Here is a 19688-nt window from a genome sequence, read left to right as displayed (position 1 = left end):
AGCGACATCAGCTTCAACACAGACCAGGAGGCGCCAGGAAAAGAAAGAAAGTAGAAGCCGAGGAAAGAAAGTAAGAAAGACCCTGGAAAAGTGCAGGAAAAAAATGAGAGCAGGAATTGATGCTGGAGAAAGAGAGGAAGAAAGGCAGAAGAAGAGAAATAGTGGACTGGAGACAGAGAAGGGGCGTGAGAGGGGAAGAAAGAGAAGGAAGAGAAAGCAGGCAGGGTAAGAAAGCAAGCAGGAGGAGGAGTGTGAGCGAGAGATGGAGAGAAGAACGACAAACCAGTGAAAGAGAGGGGTTATGTGTGTAAGAGATGACCGATGGCTTGGGGTGTGTATCTGCGGTCACTCGAGCGCTACAGATGGAATGGATAAGAGTCCAAATGAGCTTTTAGCATCTGTGAACGTACAACAGCCGAAACCCAAGCTGTGGGAAGCCGAGCCTGAATGAGCGCCTGTGTGTGACGAGCTGAGGCCTGTGTGTCGAGAGAGAGAGACGTACAAATGACTTTACACTCCCCGACACACACACACACACACACACACACACACACACACACACACACACACACACACCCGCTGTGCATGATTCCACTTCTTTACACAAGAGAAAGAAAACCAGAGGGTCAGATCAGATTTAAATCTAATCTACGAAACGTTCAGCCTTCAGTGGACAAATACGAGTTTAAACCTTAAAACATCACCGGTTAAATCATGGAGTAAAGAGATGCACTGAAGCACAGACGCAGGTAATCCAGTGTGATTGGTGGTCTGTTAAATCTGTCTGTCTGTAAACAGCTTAATCTAAAGGAAACCCGGAATTAACTGAATTCAGATAATGAAGACACACAAGCCATGCAACACTGGCCACGCCTCCTTCAGGGGTACATTTACATTTACATTTGGGTATTTGGTAGACGATCTTATCCAGAGCAACTTACATTTTTATCTCATTACACATCTGAGCAGTTGAAGGTTAAGGGCCTTGCTCAAGGGCCCAACAGTGGCAACTTGGTGGTTGTGGGGTTTGAACCTGGGATCTTCTGAACCGTAGTCCAATGCTTTAACCACTGAGCTACCCCTGGCCCTCTGGGGTACCTGATACCTGATACAGAGGCCACACCTCCTTAAGTGGGGCTGATACAGAGGCCACACCTCTTTCTGTGGGGCTCCATCAGTGGGGCTGATACGGAGGCCATGCCTTCTTCATTGGGGCTGATACAGAGGCTGTTACTTTTCATTGGGCTGATGGGGCAGATACACAAGCCACGCCTCCTTCAGTGGAATTAATAGAGGCCACGCCTCCCTCAGTGGTATTAATACAGAGGCCACGCCTCCTTCAGTGGGACTAAAACAAAGGTTATGTCCCTTTTACTTGGGATGACAGAAGCCACGCCTCCTTCAGATACACAAGCCACGCCTCCTGACTGATGGAGAGGTTATGTCTCTTTCACTGGGGCAGACACAGCGACCACGCCTCCCTCATTGGGGCTGATACAGTGGACACGCCTCCTTCACTGAGACTGACTGAGGCATGACCTCTGTACTTGTCAGGCCCGGTGAAGGAGGCGTGTCCTCCAACAGCTGATCTTTGTACATTGCTCCAGATCGCCTTTCACTAAAACAGGTCCAATTATTGAATTTCATATGAAAGACGGTCTAAGACAGAGGTACGTTTGCTGAGCAGTAGGATAGAGAAGACACACTCATCTCACATCAACATCACACCAACACACGGCTTGTTGTTTATAGTGGTAATGTTTTTTTTTTCGCTGTGCTCACAGCTCACACCTCACTGACTGAGCTGTGTTTACTTCCATTAGTCTTTTACTCTCTGTGGAGGGCTGGTCAGTGTATATATATATATACTGTACACACACACACACACACACACACACACACACCCCAACAACAGGGATACAGACGTGCCCTTAGAGGTCTTTCCTGGATAATGCCATAATGAAACACAAAGAAAATAAGGCCCGAAAGGAAGGACAGAAGAATGGAACGATCAGAAAGGATTAAGTCGTTTTTGGTTATTATTATATTTCCTGGGCAATTTTTTTTTGTCATTATTGTTCGACTTGTAGTCACAAAGGATCTCAGTGAAAAAGTGCAGACAGGCACCTCTCTCCCTCAGCACTTACCGACCCCTTAACATGCGAATATTTAATTTATCCAATCCACAATAATAATATTAAATCCTATTCAACTGCTTTTAATTAAATGTTAAGTGGGTATAATGCTAAGCACATAGCAATGTTACCTGTATTTTGAAAGTAAGAATCCTCCGAGAGAAGAGCCGCAAATGGAGAAGCCCATGGCGACCACGCTGTTCCACAGGCCGAGCTCTCGCGCCGTCATGTGATGATCCAACAGGAAGAGGGGGAACATGGTGATGGCTCCCTGCTCACCTGAACGCAACCGTAAAAACAACAGTGATATCAAGAGCAAACAAGTACAGTCTACCTGACGTCACCAGTGTTCCCAGTTAAGGTGGTGGCATACTGTTTAGTATGTTAGTATGAAGTACTACTTTAGGATTTTTATCCGTATGTGATACTTTACTTTTACTCAGTTTTTTATTATTATTTTTTTAAATAAAAAACCTGTACAGTACTTCCACTAGACGTTGTCGACTCCAACTGTGTTTAGGATAGTGTGTATGAGTAACTTGCTCAGATAGATACCGTTGTGCAGCACATACTCAATACTTCTACTTCTTCTAGACTACATTTTTAGGCAAGTTCTTGTACTTTTACATGAGTGTTGAGTTGGACGGTGATGCAATATTTTCCACATAATCATCAGGATTGATTCTCGCACTCATTACCCTCATTATTAAATCTGTTCATGATGAGAACAAAAACACACAAAGAACCTGTCAGGTTGATTCTGATCATTAAAAAAATAAAATAATAAAAAAACTCATCCAGCCTCACACGCTCATGTGTGAAAGTTTTGTCTCTCACGTGCACCGTGAGTTTGTTGGGTTTAGGCGTGTATTATTCAACACTGCTGTCATTATTTATGCGGCTTGTCTTCCATGATTGACAGCTCTGAGACCGCCGTCAAACAGACGCGCAGGCATCCGGGGGACCCCACAACGTAAAAAAAAAAAAAAGAAAGAAAGAATGAAATAAAAAACGGAAATTCAAATCAAAAACCCAAACTAATCAGATGATAGCGAGCGCCCAAAGATCCCGCGCGAGCGCTGACAGAGCTTTCGACTGTCAACCCTCGCCGCTTTCTTCGCAGGCGATCGTTTGAGACAGCCGAACTAAACCATGTAAAGGATCCGTCTATAAAAAGCGAACGCACGAACAAAGAGGGGATTTATTCTTCATGTTCAGGGACTCTTTCTCTCTTTTCTGTTCTTTTTTTTTTTTTTTTTTCATTCTGCTTGTACAAGCCCAGCAGTCAGTCTGTTGTGTTTTAAAACACTGCCTTGTCTTCACTTTTAGGTGAAAACTTTTTCAATGCGTGACAGAAACAAGACCATTTTTCCTGTCAAATCAATACTCTGATTTCTCACGAATCCAGCTTTGTAAGGTCAATCAAAGCTGAAGGTGTTTTTTTTTCTCTCTCTCTCTAAATGGACATAAGTGAGGAGATCAGCTGAGAAACTGGATAAAACACCTGGAACTGTGAAACTGGCCCAGAGGTTTAAACAGTGACAAAGGATCATGCTTTTCCACCCCTCAATGACTGGACAATCTACAATATTGCTTTTTATCATCACTATGATCCACTTCATGAACTGTGCAAAAGTCTTGATCCCAAATTTCTTCGTATTATAACTTCAAAGAGACAGACTTCCTCATTTTCTTTTTTAAGTAATCTTGCGCAATAGTTCTCCAGGCTTTCTAAAGGACATTTTTTTGCTCTCCTTTTCAGCCCAGTCCCCGGACCTGAGCAGGCTCAGAGGAATGATTGTGTTGGTTAAGCCACACATTGACCTATGAATCAATCAAGCATAAAACGTCTAACTTCAAGGCATGAACCAGTGAGAAACAGGTGCAGATGCTGACAGATGTTCAGGCCGGTGATTAGTGTACTGGTGATGCTGAGTGGTTGGAACAGACGAGAGGGGAAATGAGGTCGCTGCTGAGGTTCTTACATAAACAACCTGTTTTTAAAATATATCTTTAAGCACTTTGTAGCCTGTCGCAGTAAAACATTTGTTCCCATTACTTCGATTTGACCGACATTAAACTTATTTAATATAAAGAAATGATGGGTGGCTCAAGACGTTTACACAGTATTGTATCTTCCAACGGAACTTCTTCTGAAAATGTCTCACACTAGATACGGACAAACGATTTAAACATCTAAGTGGAGCTCCTGACCCGTAGCGCACGCTGAGAAATAGGTGTGTAAGTGTAGGTGAGAGATAAAACACATCGCAACATGCTGGTATTGAAAAAGCAAGATTAAAGATTGTTGCCACACAGAGTATGTACAGTACAGTATACCACAGGGATGTCACCCGGCCTGTTGAGATCACGTTTCACGTGTGATTACTTGTTTTTTCCTTCTTGCTCACAGACTTTTCTTAAATCTTTTATAAACTATTTCTATAAATATTCTCAGGAACAGCCATTATTCGTATCAGCCGGGATTTCATTAGACATCTAAAAAAATAAACAAACAAAAAAAAACACACATACAGTGAGCGAGGAATGGGGATCAGGGACCGAAGCTGAGAGACAGGATGAAAAGGACAGACTGAGACATTAAAAAAAAGGGGTAAAAAGATCGAACAGAGAGATAAGGTAATTAGAGATTGATAATGTCATAGAGTTGAGATCGACAATGAGAGATGGACACGTCGAGGTAATATGGAACCTTGAGAGACAAATAAAGTGAGACAGGATATGATGGAGAGACACAGACGTAAACAGTAAAGAATCAAACTTGGCTGTTGGACTAATTCTAGCTTTTTTCTATAATTATTATTATTATTATTATTATTATTATTATTAAACCAAAGTGTTTTATTTCTTTTGCCCTGCAGCATTCGGTTAATGATTTTGTTTTTCTTTTAAATTAAAGAACAACTGTTTTTCTGTCTAGTTCCAAGTGATGCCTGATGCAGTTTAACGTACCACTGAACACAGTAAAAGTTAAACAGATGGACAGACAAATCCCCTCCCCTCCCCTCTCTTACCCCCATCCCACCCCACCGTATTCACCCCTTTGCACCCGTCTCTCTCTCTCTCTCTCTCTCTCTCATCTGGACATTTCTCAGAGATTCTCCACACCTGACTCGATTGCCGCAAAGATTCTAAACACAACATCGCAAGATGTTATTTATCAGAGATAAATGTGTGTGTGTATAGAAAAGTGTTAGTGCCTCATCCCTGATGGAGTTCTTCACTCAATAACGGAGGTCATAAATGACCAAAAAAACAACTTCTGACAGAAAAGCAGAACTTACAACTTTCAATCATTTGTGCGTCAGAATGTTATCATGAAATCCAAACAGCTCCGAGATCTGCTCGGTCAGAAACTGCGTATAGATCTCTATCAAGCAGCGGCTCAATGTTAATGATGCACGCTCACACACACACACACACACACATATATAGCTATGAGTACTGTTAATCCTCCTGCCAGTTGAGGTTCGTGTCAAGATAATTCGATTCTACTTGATCACCTGATTTCTGCCGAACCTTTCGTTAAGCTGATGGAGAAAGCGAGAAAGTGGGCGGAGCTTTACATCCTATAGAATTACACATGGAGGCGATTTAACACTGAAGCTGCGTGTAATGTACAGTACACTACATGTTACCAACTCTTCTTCTACTGTGTGTGTGTGTGTGCGCGCACACGCAGGGAAGGGGTCCAAAAAGAAAACATAGGCGGCTACTGTAATTGCCCCGAGTTGTAAATGAGTGTGTGAAAGTGTGAGTCTGGTGTCCTATCCCTTATCGTCGTATTACTGTGTCGTCTGTGGTTTATTCTCTCTCTCTCTCGCGCTTTCTCCCGTCTACCTGCTTCTTTCAAGGCTGCACACTGTAAACAAATCCAAACTGGCAAATGATTTCATTTACATATAGAGAAGCACACCAGACCAAACACACACACACACACACACACACACACACGGGGGATATTTTTTTGGAGGAAAATCACCACAGACACAAACAGACTCTAATCCTTCCATAATCCCCATCTGCTGGCAAACGCCACCAATTCAGCTCACACACTCGCTCGTAGTGACTTCCACAGCTGAAGCGGGTTGTGTCATGAGTGCGTGTCTTCCACCTTGGGGACGTCGGGAGGTTTGTGGAAAGGCCATAGAGTCACGGTGTCACTGCGGCTCTGTGACGGCTTTTAATAATTAATCTCGCTGTCAGAGTAAAGCAAAGAAAATGACATGCTGCCATCTTGTGGTGAAACCTGGAACTATGCTAAAGTTCCTTTGATTTCTCATTCGCTCAAAAGATAATTAGTTCCATTACATCTTTTCAAACAAGAAAGTGCATGTGTTTTTCACTTGGATTGAGCGCTATTTTATATCATGAGCTCTGGTATAATAATGGCACAGAAAGAATGGCTACATCCAGGGCAGAGCTACAGTAGATCATGAAAGAAACCAGAAGAAGCTGTGAATGAGTGTGGCAGAGCCGTCTGGAATAAAGAACACCAGTTAGTAATTCATGAACTGGCCTACACATAAAATTCTCTCTTTAGCGTGGGAGAAATGGTGTAATTTGGTGACTCACACCAGTGAGGGGAATTCCATCTGTTTTTGGTGAGTCAGAGAGTAAACCGGAAGTTAAACGGGAACCTGACCTCTAAGCCGTTCTTTTGAAGTTAGAGATCTTAAAATCCTTTCCTTCACTATGGATAGTAACAATTTTGGCGATTACAATGTAATTTTATCCTCTGATCAAGAAATCTGATGAGAGATACTTAAACAAAATGAAAACTTTTCCTGAAAGTTTCTAAAAAATAGAAAAAACAGGTTTTGGGGCCTGGTTCCACTTACGGCACACACACTCACCTAGCTTATAAGTTAGCACGTACAGCATGGTCCACGGCGTCCCAGGCACATCCATCACTTTCCTCCAAATTGCCCACGGTCTCGCTGTGTCCCTCGTGGCCCTCCGGGCCTCTCCTGGTGCCCGTGCCGTTTCACCGTCCAGGACGTTCACACCGCACACAAACAATGCCACCCCTCCGTACACACAAGACAGCAATATAAACGTCCATCCCCATCCCACTACATCAATGACGGCAAGCAGGCCACCCCCGGCGAACACCGAGCCTGCTTTGTAGCCCACCACCTGCGCCGTGTTGCCCAGGCCGAGCTCGGAGGAACCACGCAGCAACCTCACGGCTGCACCGTCCACCGCCACGTCCTGCACCGACACAAGTGCATTCATGGCCAAAAGAATCCCCGCTACCCCACCTTGCTGGATCTCGGGCGACAGCGTTGCGCCCGCAAGACACACGAGCGCCATTCCGCCGACCGTCGACACCAACCAGCACCGCTTGCTTCCCGCCCGGTCCACTAGGGGCGCCCATAACACCTTGAGCACCCAGGGGAAGTAAAGCACCTTGGCGAGGGAGATGCGGGTGAGCGACTGACCAGCACCACGAAGGTAGACGGGAAGGAGTGAGGACTGCAAACCGTACGGGATGCCCTGCACGAAGTACAGCAGGCCGAGGAAGAGCAGCTTGTCGTTCATCATGGAGGAGTAGAGAGGAGCGCAACTTCAGCTCATTGTCCGATTCTGTAGGAATGCAGGCAAGAGTAAATAAAGCGAGCAGATAACGCTAAATGACTTATTGTATGACGAGAATGAGCGGCTCTACCACCTACTGTAATCACTCCGTCCCACTCCGACGGCTGAGGGTCTCTGAGATCAAACCGAAGAAGATAGGATGTAGAAGTGAAGAAGAAGAAAAAACAGGAAGATGACATTTTTTAATAGACACAGTAGATAAGAAACATGAATAAATTCATTGATTGAATTAATATTATATGTTTGCGTAGTCCTTTAATAGTCCTTTGTGATATAATTAGTTTACATACAGTATAAGATAAACAATAATAATGATTAATTATCAATCAAGTGCAATGAATGAATGAATGAATGGACCAAGCTTATTTAGAAATCAGAAAGAGAATAATTCAAGCAAAGCAAATCCTTCCCTCTCACTGCATCTTAGCACCAGATGTTAGGTATTAAATAAACCCCAAGCATTCTCTATCTCACTATTTATGCACAATAAACATACAAATAAAGCCTGTTCAGAAAGTAAACATATAGACTGATGCATAGCTAGTTAACTGCACTCTAAATGCGCAGGAATAACACACTGCATTGATTATCATTTTAAATAATAAATGTTGCTCTGCTGCATTAAGTGAGATCAGATTTACTGGTAAAGTGTTTCCCCCTGTTCCCTCGCCGCACAACAACCTTCTCGTGCACTAAGGTCTTCCAGGCATCAGCACTTCCGTGTTGTCCAGCCTTTTCCCCGCCCGTGTTCAGACAATCCCCGCCTACTGCGCTGTGATTGGATGGTAGAACGTGCTCATGAGCTGCCTTCCTATTGGACCGCTTTTACGTCGTGTAGCAACCAAGCTGTGGCGTACATGTGAGCGCTTAGCAGTATTACAAACATGATTCTCTCAAGCTTTTTATATTTACTTTTTTTTAACTCAAATTTGGTAATGAATTAAATGTATTAATTTATTTTGTATTTTTTCTATAAATTTAATTATAATTCTGTTAATAGTAGAAAGAATGATTTTGAGACAAAGTTGTTAGAAGGAAACATTCTCCAGCACACTCAGTAAAACATCTTTGTCTAACATTACTGATTATTTTCAAGCAAAGAGTTTTCACAACAAATATTGAGTGTTATTTTTATTACTCTTAGTACTCGTTGTAGAAGTTACTTTTCTGTAGGAATGTTTTCGAAAGCATTTTTTTTTTTTTTTTTTTAGAGTTTAAGAGTTTGTCTGGTTACTTTATTACACTTGCTCCTTCCTGTTTTCATGCAAAACCCACAAGCCTACATTAGGTTTACATTTCCATCTGAAAACTGATCTGTAATTTTATTAATTTATAAATTTTTAAAGTTATGTTTGGAAATAGGGAATGTTTTGATATATAATGCAGACATGATAATATAGTGCCAAACATTTTTGCAGAGTAACATATACAGTATGTCTGCATTATGTAAAATGCTTATGTTTTTGTGTAAAAGCATAATAAAAAGCATCTGATCATAGCGGGTTTTAGTATTAGGCAAAACCTCAGACGAATGACCGTATAACTTTTCCACTGTGCTAAAGCCAAAAAAGAAAAAAAATGTGGCCAAGGCTAAGTTGTATTGATTCAATAGCTTGTAGAGTCACCTTTAGCAGCAAAAAAAAGTAATTTTTCCTGCATGACTTTTACCGTCTCTCACATCAGTGCGGAGGAATTTTGACCCATTTCTCTTTACAACATTACTATAGTATAACATACTGTATAGCTTATGCACAGTTCTTTTGATGTCGCACCACAGCATATCGGTTGGGTTAACATCTGGACTTTGACTAGGCCATTTCAAAACCTTGATTTACTTCTTTTCAGCCATTTGATATAGATTTGGTGTGCTCCAAATAATTCTCCAGTTGCATAACTGAATTGGGACCAAGCTTTAGCTGTCTGAGAGATGGCCTCAGATTTGCCTCTGGAATCTGGTATACAGAAGAGTTAATAGGTGACTCTATAAGTACAAGGTGCCCAGGTCCTGGGGTCCAAAAACAAGCAGGAATCATCACCTCACCACTGCTGTGCTTAACAGTGTGTATCAGGTGTTTCTGCTGAAATGCTGTTTGTTTTTTGTCAAACATAGCACTAGGTATTAGGGCCAACTCCACTTTGGTCTTATTTGTACATAGGACATTGTTCCAGAGCCCATTTAAACAAACTGTACTTGTTTAGTCTTCTTCTAACCTTTTTTGCATGGACTTTAACACTTAACATGCTCAGTGAGTCTTGTAGCATCAACGATGTGGCTCTTGGGTTTTTGGAATTCTATAACCATTGCACAGTCTGACTGTGGCATGAATGTGCTGGGACGTACATTCCTGGGAAGATTTTCACTTGTGAATGATCTCTCCCTCTGTAGATATTTTAAGTCCAAATAATTTGTAAATGGTTTAATAACTCTTTCCAGATTAACATGAAGCAACAATTGCTTTTCTAAACACATAACTTATTGCTACCTACATCCAGCCAAATGTCTGTTTTTATAGATTTCTGCACACCTGCTGGTGATCAGTTAATCAAGGGCTGATGATTAGCAATACCTGGAAGCAGTAAGGGGTACTTAGTAAAAAAAAACCATAGATTTAAAATATGTTAGAAGATGACCGTATCTTTATACATGTACTCACGTTATTTATTAAATTAAATGCCTAAATTTCCAAAATGTCTTTTGATATGACAAGTCCATGTTTTTGAACTTCTTGTTAATGATTATGATTGACTAATAGCTGGTACCTTATCTGTGCCAACATAAAAACATTTTTTTGTTTGAAGGCATCCTTTGTTTTGACTACCAAAGTACAATAAGGATGTTAGGGGAGCTCAGTGTAGATTTTAAAAGGAGGATTGTATATTGACAAGTCAAAAATGTGTCTTGAAGTCATTTCTAAACAACCACAGATTCATTCAAACCATTGTATATGCGCTGTAAGGACAAGAGGTGGAGCCACTTTGCTAAGGTCTGGAAGAAGAAGCAGAAGAAATTGGTTTGGATAATCAGGAACAATCCAGGATCTTACAAGACACAGGCCTGCCATGAAGTGAATGCCCCACTGTGGTTTTACATCACCATGGACTGAAAGGCTGCTGACCAAGAAAGAAATCCCTGCTCAAAAAGCAATGCCTTTAAGATTGATTAAAGTTTGCAGCTGACTATATGGACAAAGATAAAGCTTTCTAAAGGAAAGATTTGACCAGATATACAGTACATTTAAAGGAGTAAAGGTGTCATTCAACCCAAGCAAAAGCAACTGTTAAGCGTGGTGGTGCTTGCTGCTAGTGTGATCGGTGCATTGAACAAAATTAATTGAGTAATGAAGAGAAGAGAAGGGACTACCTGTACCATAACCTCAAATTATTAATGAAATTGAGTGTTTCAGTGGGACAGTAGCTGGTTGTGAAATGGATGGAACGAGGTAACTTCAAACCCTTGGAGCCTCACCCTTTTCAAAAATGATTAGACTCTAGTGTCTGTGCCAGGAAACCAACAGATTTAATTCAACTTATGAAATCAAGGAAGTTTTTTTCCATAAGGTGCACTATGCAACAGGAAATATTCCTTATATTACATGAGTATTAGTGCTTGGAACATTATTTTGTATAATACAGTATGCAAGGATTCCACTCTTGGGGTGTGCCATTATAAGAAATGTATCAGTGATATGATCAACACATGGTTTTAGAGGTATATTTCTCTATCCTTTCTGATTTGTAATGATAATGTTGTCGGTCCTGTGCTGTTCAGATTTTCCAGACACACAGGAAAAGTCAACAGGCTAGATAAATAGGGCCAGACAGGAGGAAAAAGAGCTTTGTTTCAAAGGCTATATCTCTGGTCACATTCTGTCATGGTGTGCCAGGACCAGTTCAATATCAGGGTGTTGGCTGCATTCTGATGGACATAGTCTAGCCAAGCATAACAAGCCTCAAAAAACTCATACCACTTATCACTACTCTGTCTAAAATCTGGTCATTTCTTTAAACCTGTTCACCAGATAAACAGACCAACATTTAGGGAAATTTACAATAATTCTGTAATAAAAAAAAAATCCACTTAATATCATCATTGTGTAATTCATTCCATTTTATTTGGCAGCAAAAAAAAAAATAAAAAAAAAAAATCTTCATGATGGACAAAAACAGGTGTCAGTTTACTCGTTAGATCCACACAGCGCCAGAAGGATCTTCTCATAGTCGCCCTTGGTGTCATCCTGTAAATGACAAAACGCATGATTAGCCAATGAAAGAACATTTTTTTGCAGTGTACACTATCTCATTGCAGATTTTATCCGGCGCCTCCCAAATTCCTTGTGCAATAACCAACTGCGTTGTTTACAAGTAGGGTTACATTTTCCCCTTTATTTTGTACAAAGCCATTCAGAAGTTCAAAAGCTGTGCTATTAAAAAAATAAATAAAAAACGTCTTCCATTCTAAGCTATACAACTGTGTAGACTCCTTTTCTATTCCAACATGACTGTGTCCCAGTGCACAAAACAAGTGCTAAAATTCGATGGTTTGATGAGTTTGGTGTGGAAGAACTTGACTGGCCCCAACACAGAGCCTGCGGCCTCAACTCCATCAAGCACCTTTGCTTTGAGATGAACTGGAACGGAGATTGCGAGCCAAGCCTTCTCGTCCAACATCAGTGTCTGACCTCATAAATGCTCTACATTTTAAATGGGCATGAATTCCCACAGAAACACTCCAAAATCTTGTGGACAGGTATAGCTGCAAAACGGGGAACCAACTAGTTGAGGTATACGTATTTGGATATAATGTCATTGCAGGTTTGGCCAAATACTTTTGTCCATAAAGTGTACATCAAGAGACCCTATCCTGACTCAATGCTTAATTCTGCTTCATTCTGCACAAAACTGGGGCTATCTGGGTGCTATTTTCATGTAAATAAGGCTAGGTTAGCAGTTAGCCACCTGCAGATAATGGATAACCTAGCCTTCATCTGCTCTTCGTTGTTTATTGTTTAATACTGAGGATGAATAATGGATCTTACATATATTTTCCTATATATTCCATTTTTCAGAAATAAAAAAACGGGAAATGGGTGAAAAATGCTTGATATGGTTCCTTCTTTCTGATAGGCTGAATGCACTCAAAGGGGCCGTTCATTTAAAGCTACTGTAACGGGGCATTTGGAAATGGAGTGAAACAAAGAAAACTAAGCATTTGAGAATGCAGGAACCGAGTTACATTGCAGCTAGAATATTACCACATTTTGGACTTATGCACTTTCTAAGACTTATGCAATCTTCTTTAAAAAGGAGTGTAATATATAGGTTTTGCTGTTTGTCAGGTCTGTTCATTTAACTCGTTGCACTTTAAGAGATTTAGAAAAAAAGTTGGATGGAAACACCAACTGGCAGTACTTTAGAGCACTTTCGTACTGCTACAGTATTAGTTCATCAGAACCCACCAGAATGTCTTGGTAGAGAGTCTTGCCATATTTCTTCTTGTATTCACTCTTGATCTGCACCATGTCGATCTCCGAGCGGCTCACCATGACACGGGTCAGGATCTTGGCTTTGTAGCCAGAGCCCTATACACAGACAAATACAAAACATACATTTAACTCTGCAATCTTATCTTATCTAATGTACTGCACAATCATGTTTAGTGGAGTTGAGTAAATATAAAAACCAAAAATACACCTACCCTCATTGCCAGGTTGAGTCTTTCAGCAAAGTAGCCAGGTTTGCTTCCTGCACATTTCACTAAAGACATAAAAGCAGAAATGATTCACACATGCATTATGCACTGTTGCACATTGCACCACCTCATTTTTGCTGCTGAAAGTCAGCAGGTGTGTCAGGGAGTGGCAAACAAGTTTCCAAACACTGGAAAGGAATGAACCCTAGACCTCATTGTTCAGAATGATTGTACTGTTTTCCCACAGTGCAACCCTCAATATTACCCAGAAATCTCTACAGGATGATAGAACAAGAGACACATTGCTTACCAACGGCAGTCAAAAGGTTTTCAATGTCTCCCTTCAGCTCCAGGTCAATTGCTTTGGCCACGTCAACTTTGCTGTACTTGGAATAGCATTCAAAAGCTGGAAAGCAGGCAGACGGGATACACAAACTGAGACTAGCTATTGATCTGAAGGATCCATCTAGTAGCTTAGTGTGCATATAGATAGTACAGTTGGCTAGTGAGAGTAGTATGAAGTCTAACATGCAACATGTACTCAAATTAAGCAGTTGGGAAATGCCCTTATCCATTTGTATTTTATTATACATGTGAGCCTGCTTAAGGGCCCAACAGGACAACTTGGCAGTCATGGAATTTGAACCTGGGACCTTCCGAAACGTAGTCCAATGCCTTAACCACCAAGCTATCCCAGACCCCAAGTTACCCCATTAATAGTGTCATTTATTTTTAACAAGTTAGCTTAAGAAGCAATATATAGTTGCTGCTATTTGTAAGAAAGCTGGGCAGACAATATTCCACATGTACATGCTTACCTTTTCGGAGTTGAGGAGCACTCCTGCTGGTCAGGATGTTGATGAACACGGCGCAGTCAGTGCCTTTCCTCTTCTCTCCAGCCTCATAGAGGTCCTTGAAAAATACACATCGTTAAGTATATAAGCAAAAGAAAGACGAATGCCTGAAATAACCCCACACACACACACACAAACACACACATACACACATCCTACCCTGGCATCTTTGTCTGCCAGATCCATTTGCACAGTCTTGTCCTCACTTCTGGCAGCCTGCAGATTAAGCAAAAGAGATTTGTCTGTTTAGACATAAACACACAGACTAGTCCCATCAACCAGACTAGTATTATTATTAGTATTTACTAATGCACCCACTTTGCAGAGAGCAAGAAGGCAATCCCTGAAGGGTCCACCCGTGTCAGACTTAATATCAGACTCCAGGTCCGTCTTGAATTCTAAAAATATATACGTATATATATTTTGGTCACCGATTCTTATCACGTTAGACATCCACGCCTTGAATTAGCCGCTATAGCAAGCACTGTTATCTAATTTAACATTTAATATCCATGCATTATTTAAGAATCTTAACATCAATATTAAGATCAGTTTTTCCACAATTAAAAAGTTCACACTTACGCTCTTTGTAGGTAACTTTGATGTCTCTAATCTCCTTATTGGATCTGGAGGCCAGAATCTCAATCAAAGTGTCCTCATCTGTGCCCAAGCCCTACAAAATGTGCAAGCGCAAGAGGTTAAGACATCCTTATAACGCCATCAAAAATGGTATGATAAGTATGCAGTTTGTACAATAATGCAAGTGTTTAATCCTTAAATCAATCCAACTTGGTTACACCAAATTGGTGTTTTTGTCCCGAGTTACTTTTGGTAGCCACGGTTTCCCCAAGCGGCATGTGATCAGGGTAATCGAGCCCCTACAAAGTACTGTACATTGCCAAGAACAAAACCTACTGTATGGAAAACCACCTATTTGACCTCTAATCTGATAATAAATGTGTCTTCCTACTAAAATAAGAGATGCCTTGGTAATTGTTGCCACAAATGAACTGTATACTGTACAAAATATCTTCAGTTCTTTCTAACGAAAATGTCAAAGGAAAGTCTTTGAAAAGTCTACAGAAGTGAGACACCTTAAAACATTTATAGTAGGGACTCAGTGTTACCTTCATGGCGTGTTTGAGATGTTGGGCATCGTATTTAGCCGGAGCTGTGAGCAAAGCCAGAACTACGCCCTCTAGCTCACCGTCCAGTGCTGACTTCAGAGCTATATCCAGGGCCTACACAGAAAAGGGGCAAATAAATAAATAAATAAATACATACATAACCAGTTTTCCCAGTGAGGCTTAAGTTAACTGGTCTTTACACACCTTCCACTCTTGACCTATACACCTTATTCTCTAGTACACGGTTAGCACTGAGGGGTAGCTCAGTGCTTAAGGCATTGGACTATGGTTTGAAAGGTCCCCGGGTCAAACCCCATGCCCACCAAGTTGGGCCCTTGTGCTAGGCCCTTGACCCTCAACTATTCAGATACAGTATATAATGAGATGAAAATGAAAAAAAAAAAAAAGTCGCTCTGCATAAAGGCATCTGCCAAATGCCTAAAGCACCAAAGTTAACTGTAGCCTAATGATGTCCACAAACCTTTATGGAAAATAATTATAATGATGTTTAGAAAGTAAATCCATACAGATGAGATCAACAGAGCATGTTTCATACTTCAATGAGTCTCTGACTACTGAAAGCCTTAGATCTGATTAAGTCAGAGTGTGACGGTAAAAAGAAAAGTGAGCAACAGCGTGGGTGTGAGAGTTTACTGGCTTTACTGAGTCAACAACAGTTAGGACGCGGACAAGTGAAGTCAATTTCTGATTACACACATTGGGCTCTCTCATATGCTTCAAGAAGTGTGAAAGTGCTCTGGAGTGTACCCTGTCCTTTGTTTTGGATTGAATATGCAAGATTTCACCTTGCCAGTGGATTTCTGATATGCAGCTTTGATCTGCTGCCTCTGATCATTTGTCCTCTTCACAAGAACGTTGATGATGGTGTCCTCATCAACGCCTGAGAGGAAAAAAAAAAAGGAAACATCAGTGCAACAGTGAAAATCGACAAAACAAAAAACAAACATTTTTTCACCAATGTGGCATGCATGATCAATACAGATTCCATTATAAATGTAGAGCATTCTGGCAGACATGCATGCAAAAGGAAAAGACTTCAGCCTAATGATGTTTCAGGGCTGGTACAGAAAGTTAGAAAAAAAAAAGATTCCTTACAAATGCACAATGCATGCTATGTACAGTTTATTTATTTTTCTGAGTCGGTGTATTTGCTCTATGATCCGTATCTGTTGAGAGTGATCGTGAGTTTGTGTGAAAAGGCTGGGTTACCCTTTGTCTTGATGGCTTTCTCCAGAACAGCCGCATCTTCAGCTGGGTTAAACTGAGCACACGCTTTCACAGTCCCCTGGAAGCTCTAGACAACACATACACACAATTTGTTTAAAACCTACAACTACACACACCACACACACACACACATCTACCACACAAAATATCAGCGTTCTCAAAGAGATCCTTGTTAAACAAGTATTAAGGCTGACACCCTTTTTGTTCACTTTAACTGCCAAGACAAGTTTTATACTGTAGTTACCTACTGTATATATGTAATGCAGCGTGCTAGATTCATTTCTAAATACACACACAGCTACACGCCTCTTAAAATAACATTAATAAGCTCAGAGAACCTCTATTAAATGATCATCTGAATCATACGGAGATGGAACTTCAGCTTCCGCCACTTGCCGACATTATCTTTGGAAAACCAGTAAGAATGGTTACATTTTAAGGAGGAAGGATATGAAGTAGATGCCACGTTTTAGCCAAACTATACTTTCAACGAATCTGCAAACACTAGATTTAGTGCTCACATGTATAAAAAAAAGGCTATTATGCACCAGAATGAGTGAATAAAGCACGGAAAGAGTTAAACTCTTGTCCTTTTCTTGCAGGAGGTGATTTAATCCAGTGGGCAGAGAAGGCAAGCCCACATCTGACTCATTCTTTCTCTCTCTCTCTCTCTCTCTTCCTTCCCTTTCCCCCTCCTCTGCTTGCTCACTTCTTCATTCTCTCTCTCTTTCTCTCTCTCTCTCAGTCTCTGTAAATTTTTCCATCCGAAAAAAAAAAAAAAAAAATGGGGTGTTGGTTTTTCACCAAATCTTTCAAGAACTTCTGGAAACTTACAACATCATCAGACACACCCAGATACACAGTCTGCTCCAGAAATGCAGAGATGAAAGACATGTTTGATAGATCTGCAACAAATAACATTAAGATTAAAAGCTTGGCTTTCATCATTTCAGCTTGATCTCACTGTAATAAAGAGATATGTCAGGATCATTAATGACAGTCATGCGGTGTAGTGTGTAGATCCTTTTAAGAGGACTCCCTTCTCATGCATGTAAGGACTTTTAGACTTTTAGTAAAGAATTTTACTAACAATTAAAAATATAACAAGGACGCAAATGCAAATGACGAGCATACACAGCTAGATAACTTTATATAACATGAGATATATACAGTATTGTGCATGCAGGTGTTTTAAAAACATTTATTCCTATCATTGAAAAACTTTTTTTTTCTTTTCCAGCATCACGCCTGTAGTACTTCCACAGTGAATTCCAATAGAAACACTTAACATAACATTTATAAGAACATCATGATCACTGGGAACATCAGAACTCCTCACTTACCGAGTTTCTCTGCTCTGACACACGGTGGAGACGCGCAGAGCCAAGCGCAAACGCCCCTGGTTTATATCTCCGCTCTGACGTCACGGGTGTGGCGAGATTTTGGGTTGCCTGGATTTTTTTGTGTCCCTGTGGGCGTGGCTAACCGCCGCACGCTTCAGAAATCCAGGAAGTAACAGAACTGCGTATGAAAGTGTGGGGCAGCCGCTTCCTGTACTGCACTCCCTCACAGAAAACCTGTGTTTATTCACCGCTAAACACATTTAGCTAATTATCTACATAGTTTTAGCATAGTGCAGGAATTTATGTATTTGTTCACAGTATTTCTATCTATCTATCTATCTATGCTAGTTTAGTTTTTAAACCAATTTGGCAAAGCATTACAGTTAGCATAGTAGCATTACAGGCGGTGTAGGGGTTAGCACTGTCACCTTGCCCTAAGTCTCCTGGGATAGGATCCAGCCCCCTCAAGACCCTGTATATACAACAGAATAAAGCAATATAAATGATGAAGATGATAATAATAATAAGCACTTTAAAAAAAATAAAATAAACATGCGGTTTATTGCTGCAGTTTACATTGTGGACATCTCCAAGAAAAAAAATACTTCCTGTAATCACTTACATATAACGACTGCATATATTATATACATATTCCCTCATCAATCTGTCATTTTGTCTCTCTTGACTGAAAAAAATCCATAAAAAGCAGCTTGTACTTAATGTCACAGATCACTGACACTGGAAACTTCTTCCATAATTGTTAAAAGGGAACATTTTCTTGTCAACAACTTCTTTGGTAAATAACAAGACATTAAATGTGTTTATTACATATAAGGCCTTGATATGACCTACAAGGTTATATAAATTAGCTGTTGTTATAGATGTGATTGCATTATTACACAGACAATTAGCGCACTCATCAGACACTATTAAAGCAATCATATACAATCATAAACAATAACACGCAATAATGCAACTGATTTTGAGACTTGTGTTTAGTTCATATAACTTGTGTTTAGTTTATGTAAAATTTTTTCATTAATGAATGAAGGGCAGGACAGCTACAAATGTCCTGCTCTATATTAAAAACATTTAACCTTTATTTCTCTATATACTCCCCGGCTACTTTTATTCCAGCGTTCCATTAGTTTATTATCTTGGATACGAGCAGGGTAAGAAAGTTGATCAGACTGCCTGCTTCACACCTGAAACGCTGGCCTCATAGGAACTCTTTTAATGCTCCAAACAAATGGCTTGGAGTAAGATCAAGACTGTACAGGGAATGTGGCAATAACTGTCAGCCGACGTGTTAAAGCTGGGAGTCTTATCATTGTAATGTGCTTGAAGTCTTTATTAAATGTAAACAATTTTTTTTTTTACTTTTCATCACAAGTTTGATATGAACACACCTTGCATAAAAATGCCCATATTTACACACTTATTTACACATATTTACATATTTACTTTAACATCTTGTATTCCTCTCTGAATATTTGTGTACATTTTTTTTTGTTTTCTCTGCCACACATACCAGTGATGCTTTAAATTCTTGTCAGCAGTACATGCACATGCATGTAAATGTGCATTAAGGAGAACAGCAAAACATACCATGTTCATACAAATTTAGCTCAGACATACAATTTTGAGCAGACAGTGTTTTATCAGATAGA

The 19688-nt window shown here is 40.4% G+C and overlaps 2 protein-coding genes across 4 annotated transcripts in view; both read right to left on the bottom strand.

Annotated features, from left to right (window-relative positions):
* Positions 1-8487, bottom strand: part of mfsd3 (major facilitator superfamily domain containing 3) — a 20769-nt gene extending 12282 nt beyond the window's left edge. For 2 of the 3 annotated variants that reach the window (XM_053480390.1, XM_053480388.1), the window contains exons 1-4: positions 8399-8487; positions 7835-7871; positions 7013-7745; positions 2267-2414 (exon numbers count right to left, since the gene is read on the bottom strand). In XM_053480390.1, the coding sequence (XP_053336365.1) occupies positions 2267-2414; positions 7013-7703 (839 nt within the window). In that variant the 5' untranslated portion in view covers positions 7704-7745; positions 7835-7871; positions 8399-8487. Of the gene's footprint in view, positions 1-2266; positions 2415-7012; positions 7746-7830; positions 7872-8398 lie in introns of all 3 variants that reach the window. The other variant, XM_053480389.1, reaches the window with a different exon arrangement.
* A 3360-nt stretch (positions 8488-11847) lies between these two features.
* anxa1a (annexin A1a) lies at positions 11848-18131 on the bottom strand. The gene is made up of 13 exons (XM_053481712.1): positions 18019-18131; positions 17510-17580; positions 16658-16742; positions 16234-16328; positions 15428-15541; positions 14883-14973; positions 14619-14698; positions 14460-14516; positions 14265-14358; positions 13757-13852; positions 13453-13511; positions 13214-13336; positions 11848-11992 (listed from the first exon to the last, which is right to left on the bottom strand). Exons 2-13 carry the CDS (start codon positions 17567-17569, stop codon positions 11933-11935), a joined length of 1014 nt encoding a protein of 337 aa, XP_053337687.1. The 5' UTR covers positions 17570-17580; positions 18019-18131; the 3' UTR covers positions 11848-11932.
* Positions 18132-19688: the final 1557 nt, after the last annotated feature.

The sequence above is a fragment of the Clarias gariepinus genome, chromosome 21 (assembly GCF_024256425.1).
Source record: "Clarias gariepinus isolate MV-2021 ecotype Netherlands chromosome 21, CGAR_prim_01v2, whole genome shotgun sequence".
NCBI lineage: Eukaryota > Metazoa > Chordata > Actinopteri > Siluriformes > Clariidae > Clarias > Clarias gariepinus.
The sequence above is the reverse complement of the archived record's forward strand: the minus strand, read 5'-3'. Positions and strand labels throughout refer to the sequence as shown.